Source organism: Amblyomma maculatum, chromosome 2 (assembly GCF_055883805.1).
Source record: "Amblyomma maculatum isolate TAMU_Amacu chromosome 2, ASM5588380v1, whole genome shotgun sequence".
In the NCBI taxonomy this organism is placed as follows: domain Eukaryota; kingdom Metazoa; phylum Arthropoda; class Arachnida; order Ixodida; family Ixodidae; genus Amblyomma; species Amblyomma maculatum.
This window is the reverse complement of record NC_139345.1, coordinates 68007524-68014042: the sequence shown is the minus strand read 5'-3', so window position 1 is coordinate 68014042 and position 6519 is coordinate 68007524. Positions and strand designations below refer to the sequence as shown.

Here is a 6519-nt window from a genome sequence, read left to right as displayed (position 1 = left end):
CAACACTGCTCATATTTACACGTGTTTATTAACATCCGCATAAATGAACCTTTGGAAGAATATGTAGAAATATAACCTCAAAATGCAACTTCCAGAGTGTTGATTGCCTTCGCAAAAGCTTGGAATGCTCCATTATACATATACAAGTGTAGAAGCTGATTGTAATGAGCAGTATAGATTGTTTCATCGTTGAGACTTGGCACTAGCAAAAAATGCAGTCTCTAATGGTGCTTTTGGCACATTATGAACAGTGCTCATGCACAGATCGAAGAATGGGCTCCAGCTGGCCTTCCAAGTCGTCATCATCGTTGTTGTTGATCACAAAATCCCAGTTGTCCATGTGGTCAAGCCCACACTCCGTGGTGGCGTCATCAATACCTATGGGACAGAACCATAGTTGCACATAACTAAAGGGTGGACACATTGAAAGCACTGCAGGTTCTTGCCACCACTGTGGTCAGCACTATGGGCACACAGCACACTTGTAGTCATGCGGGACTGCACAACGCCACTTTTCCTTTTTTTCCCCATCATGGCTAGCAGTGGTATCAACCTGAATGCACGCACTGTGAGGCTAACGCCCCTCCCATATCTCTGCAATTAACGATCTCATCTGCCTGCCTAACTTCTTTCTGCTGCCCGTTACGTTTGCCTGGAATCACTGTTACATGCACAATCACCACTTGTGCCATCACCACCTGTTCTAAGCAGCCCTGCTCTAAATAGCAGTTGTGGCTACAGGCCACGCTCATGCTGTGCACAATCGCCACTCATGCCGCCAGCACTGTTCTAAGCGGCCCAGTTCTAAATAGCAGCTGTGACTACAGGCCACGCTCATGCTGTGCATAGTGCTAAGCCACATTCAACATCGGCTATCACATGCATCCGCTGTAGGATAGACTTCTCATATTTACCTCCAATTAGCACTGTATGCATGAAAGAGCCCTAGATGGCTGAAGAAGTTAATCTGGACAGAACTTACCCCATCGCTAGTCTTCAGGAATTTGCACAACTGAATGCACTGAACTAATTGAACAGCGAGAGGTAACAAGAAATAGGAAGCGAAAATATGTTATGCCATGGCATCCTTGAAACAGAGCTAAACATACATAATGAATACGAATCAACATACAGACCCGCTTGTAACAACTTTATGCAATCTGTGATGCTATGAAGGCCATAAATAACATGGAGTCCATAAAAGAAGCCCACATTTATACAGACTCGTTAGCAGCCATAAAACAACTGAAAAGAGAGATCCATGCACTTAAGGAAACAGATACGTATCCAGATACACTGGACGCAAGACAGTGCTGAAAACGCTAAGCAGAGAAAAGTTTACAACCAAGCACTAATACACTCCACCAGGCCACCTTTTGATGCTCGTTCTATTGTCTTCATCCTAGCATCCTCCCTAAGGAAAAGTACACGTGTCCTCATTCCCCAATGCACTTTCAACCTCGTATCTAGGTTGGAGGAGGTGGAGCTCTCAAGACTTTGGACTGACCACCTGCCCAAAAAGTTCTACACCTACTGCAGAGGTGGACGTTCGCCAGCTGCTGTGGACTCTTGCAGGGAAAAGGACATCAAGGACACAGATTCTACAGGAAGTGGGACTGTCGGTGACAAGGGAGGAGGATTTCTCGAAGTGCAGTGACACCTGGATAATTCGAATTTTGGTTATATCGAACTTGCTGAATATCCCCTTACAGTTTCACAGGTCGTTTGATATATTGAACTCCGCACCACGCAGTGGATGGTGCGCCTTCCCCAGAGATCGCATCACCCTTGGCCGTTTCCAAACCATGCGCGGAAGGAAAGAGCAACTCAGTGATGGCTGCCCTTTCAAACCCTGTCAAAAAATTTTCAGGAAACTAGGTGGGATTCAAACCCGCGGCTGGTCTGGTTGCCAGCCAAATAATATTACAAGCCCAAGTACAGCTTGGGAACAAGCGGGAATTTTTATGTTGTGTGCTTTTCATTTACAGTGGTAACTTACTGCCGTATGCTGGACTAAGGAAATCACCCATGCAATTCCGTTAACCAGTTAAAGTTTACTCTCTCTCTTATGGCTGTATGCTGATGAGTTTATAATTAAATGGGCCGCAGTCGCGCCATGCCCTGCGGAGCTGAAACGTCCACCTAATTTTTCTATTCACCTGACTTTTTCAACTTCTAATAAATAAGCTGAATTTATCAGGGGGTTAGGGCACTCGATTGGTATGCCCAAGGATGTGGGATCGATTCCCGGTCTCTAGGCGCTCGTGTGCTGTGCGATGTCAGTGCACGTTAAAAAACTTCGGTCAAAATTTCCAGATCCCTCCACTATGGCGTCTCATAACTGGAGTCGTTTTGGGATGTTAGACACTGTGAAAGCGGAAAGAGAGAAAGGTACCTTAGTAGAGAACTCCGGGGTAATTTCGACCAACTGGAAATCTTTAACGTGAATGAATACATACCTAACCGCCCGTTCGCGACTCCATGGTGCCGCTTTCGTAGCACCACACCATGGCTGTTCCTGCTAGCCGGCCACTAGCTTCTGCTGGTCCATTGCGCGCGGGGAGGCCCACCCTCGAATGTTTTTTTTTTTTTTTTTTTCGTTTCCTAGCTCTCTTTTATTAATTGATCACCACATTAACGCGGACGACATACGGCACGGATTTTTTTTTTTATTGTAAAACGTTTATTGCCAACAGTCTGAAGGGCATATAGGACCCTCGCCTAAACGACGGCCAGAAAGTCTTGGCTCCTGGCGGTGTCTTCGGCCAGTTGGACGACTTTTGTTTGAGTCTCCGGATCGGAGCTGAGTAGGAGAGCCTACCATTGTTCAAGTGACTTTATTTTTTGTCCCTCCAGGGGGCAAAAGGGCATTTCCAGAGAATATGGTTGAGATCCGCTTTGGCCTTACATTGCTCACACTCGTTTGAATATTGTCCCGGATAATAACGACTACACATAACCGGGTTCGGAAACGTATAAGTTTGGAGACTGCGCCAAGAGGTGGCCTGACTCTTTGTCAATGATTTATTAGCGGCGGGGTACTTCGTACGATTAAGCCTATAATGTTGTGTGATCTCTCTGTAACACACAAGACGATCCCTGTCTGCGAAGCCCTCGGTATGGCCACTGGCTCGGAAAGCAAGACCTCGAGCCAGTTCGTGAGCTGCTTCATTTCCAGCCAGGGATGCGTGTGCAGGTGTCCAGACTATGCGAATTTTGCGGTCGTCCCTTGCAGTCCGCAGGATTCCGTTCGTCAGAGGGGAGACCCTCCCCTTGGCAAAGTTCATCACTGCTACCTTTGAGTCACTGACTATCGTTGACGCATCCGTGCCCACTATTGCAAGTGCGATGGCGGCTTCTTCTGCAATTTCGGGACTGCCCGTCGTGATCGAGGCGCCGGCTCGGAGATATGTCTCGGCGCTAGCTACCGCTATCACCATTCTCCCCTTCTCGCAATTAGCTGCGTCCACGTAGGCCACGTCTTCTATCGGATAGTTTTTGAAACATTTGCCGAGGGCTTCAGCCCATTTCTCTCTGCGATCCTTGTGGTGGACGGGATGTATGTTTTTCGGTAGTGGTGAGATCATCAGCCTATCGCGCACGCTCTTAAGCATGTCCACTTTCGGACCTCGCTGATTCTCGTAATTTATTCCTAGTTTCGCTAGGATTTTCCTGCCTGTAACGCTTCCCGACAGCCTTTTGCACTGCGAGATTGTCACGCCTTCCACAATTTCATCCAGTGTGTTGTGAAGACCTAGTTCTAAAAGTTTTGCGGTGGGGGTCCGAATTGGTAAACCCAGCGCCTGCTTGACACTTCTGCGAATGATCCCTTCCAGCTTGGACTTCTCCGCTGCCTTCAGATTAAGGAAAGGAGCTACGTAAGCAATCTTACTTATTACAAAAGCTTGAACTAATCTGATTAGATTCGTTTCTTTCATGCCATAGCGCCTATTTGCGATTCTGCGGATGAGCCGCATAGTCTGTTGCGCGCATATCTCCAACTTTTTTATTGTTTCTCCATTGAAACCGTTCTTTTGAATGTACAGCCCTAAGACTCTAGAAAGATTCCCTGTGGAGAAAAAGCCCTGGTCAGAAGGCTTGCTTCCTCACCCGTTGTGTGTACCCATCCACGGTCCCGGCGCGTGGCCTGGCGCGCCCTCACGCGCACAGTGAGCGTGGGGCAGGTGAATGTCTCGCGGAAGTACTCGATGTCGCTCTCGCGGCGGGCGTCGCTCACCATCCACACAGGGAACTCGGGCCGTCCCCTCTTCCGCACCGCCAGCCGGCAGAAGAAGGACAGGTCTTCGTTGCGTCGCTCCTCGCCCCAGGCGACCATCTTGGCGCGGTACAACTCTTTGTAGTCGGACGAATCGAGCAGTCGCTTGTAGTCGAGGTTGTGCTCCTGCGCACGTCGGGAACAGTTATCAGTTCATATATGCTGGTGCCAGTATACGATCACTATAGCTTCTTGCGCAAGTCTGCGGCCGGCGCAGGCCTTTTGCACAATTTTGTGAGTCAAGCAGCCAACGCGTTACCCACTTTAGTACGAGGGCGTGGTATACTCTTCAAGTCAAGAATCAGTGGGAGGTTGCATTGCTCAGCTCGGATTAGGAGACAAGGTTGTCCACACAATGAGTTGGGCCTTTAAGGCTGCCCGGAAACGTGGTCAGCAGTCATCGTTCTGGTCGATGCACATATTCTACGGAATGCACCTGATTTTCAGGGAACCATAGCGCTTAGGACAGCACAAAAATTCTAGGGGGCACTTTGGACCGCTAAACTGCGATGAGGCGAAATTTGCCGCTATTGCGTGCAGGCTCAAAGCCATCTACTACGGCATATGTTTTTTACTCATTGTCACGAAATCGGCGCACATTTCTATTGAGTCAGTGCGGCGTCGCATAGAGTGTTCGATTTCGAGAATGTTGGATGATGACGAATAACTTTATTAACACCCGTCGAGGAAAAGATTCCTCCCCTTTCAGCAGGCTGAATTCTCTTTCTGGACACCGCTGAAATCTCAGCGGTGTCCAGGGCCAGTTGGATGATTTTTGTTTCGACTTCTTTATTCTGGCTGATCATTAAAACCTCCCAGGACTCCAAATTTTTGTCTGGTTCGTTGTATCTAGGGCATGTCCACACTATGTGTATCATACCTGCAATTTCGTTACAATGTTTGCACCGCGGGTCCTGTATCACCGGATGCCATCTGCTTAGTGCGAATAGCGGTTGGGAAAAACCCACGCCTGCAACTTCCTCCATATAACCTCTTCTTTTGTGCTTAGAATTTTGTCTGCTCGAGGCGGTGTCTGTCTTGCTAATTTGTAATGATTGAGAATATGATGGTATTTTTTCAACCCTTCGCTCTGAAGGGGCTCTCTGCTCGACAAGACCGCACATGGTATCCCGGTGTGTAAGTCCTCGGGCCAGTGCGTGCGTTGTCTCGTTTCCTCGAAGGCCCTCGTGGGCCGGAGTCCAGACAAGGTTAATCAGCTCTGCCAGTGGCGGTCTGGCAGCCAGAATTTTAACTGCTTCGGCAGATATCCTGCCTGCGTTGTAGTTTCGGACAGCCGATTGGGAATCTGTTACAATCACCCTTACATTCTGTTGTATTAGGGCCGGCGCAATAGCCACCTCCTCAGCCGCTGTTGCGTCCTGTCGAAAGCTGCAGCACGAGACCCGGTCCCCGTCCTCCCTTGTTGCTAGGGCTACGAGACCTGTTCTGCGTACATATTCCTCCGCGTCCGTGTAAACCACGTCCTGTCTGTTTGCTAGTTTTTTCTGTAGAGCTTTCGCTCTGTCCTTTCTTCTACCCTCATAGTGTACCGAGTCATAGCCTCCTTTAAATGAGGCTATGACCGGGTGCATGTTCCTTGGAAGTGGTGGGATTATTTTGTTCCTTACGTCTGTCGGGATATCCTTAGTCAGTTTTAGCATTGCTCGAGGTTCGAAGCCTAGCTTTTCTAGTATTTTTAGTCCCGATCGATCGGCTGCGTATAGGAGTCGTTGCTGCTCTGCTACTCTGGTAGCCTCAATGAGCTCGTTGACGTGTTTGAAAGCCCCATGTTGAGAATTTTCTGGGTGGATGTGTACGAAGGGAGGCCCAGGGCGGTTTTGATACTTTTCTAATTAGGATTTCAATCTTGTTCTTTTCTGCTTTTGCCAGCCGTAGGTATGGTGCCACGTATATGATCCTACTGATTACAATTATGAATGAATTAGTCTCAATAGGTTCGCCTCTTTCATTCCCGCGTGTTTGTTTGCTAGTCTCCTCATTAGCTGACACGACTGGCCTACAGTCGATTTGAGTTTTTGTATCGTTTCGGTGTTCTTACCATTTCACTGGATCCGAAGACCCAGCACTCTAATTGTTTCTACCCAGGGTATTTTGTCCCCATTTACCGTTAGCATTATCCCGTGTTCCTGGGGCTTTCTTTGTCTATATTGTCGGCCGAGGAAGAGCGCTTCCGATTTTTCGGTAGTTTGGTTTAGGTACGACTCATTTTCCTCAATCGCTGT

General features: G+C 48.3%; 1 protein-coding gene and 1 pseudogene across 5 annotated transcripts in view; both read right to left on the bottom strand.

Moving 5' to 3' along the window:
* The window catches only part of Pmvk (Phosphomevalonate kinase), a 35534-nt gene continuing 29015 nt past the window's right edge, over positions 1-6519 (bottom strand). For 3 of the 5 annotated variants that reach the window (XM_084594381.1, XM_084594382.1, XM_084594380.1), the window contains exons 4-5: positions 4111-4402; positions 3-378 (exon numbers count right to left, since the gene is read on the bottom strand). In XM_084594381.1, the coding sequence (XP_084450507.1) occupies positions 242-378; positions 4111-4402 (429 nt within the window). In that variant the 3' untranslated portion in view covers positions 3-241. Of the gene's footprint in view, positions 379-4110; positions 4403-6519 lie in introns of all 5 variants that reach the window. The other 2 variants (XM_084594384.1, XM_084594383.1) reach the window with 2 other exon arrangements.
* Positions 2414-3977, bottom strand: LOC146198901 (uncharacterized; annotated as a pseudogene).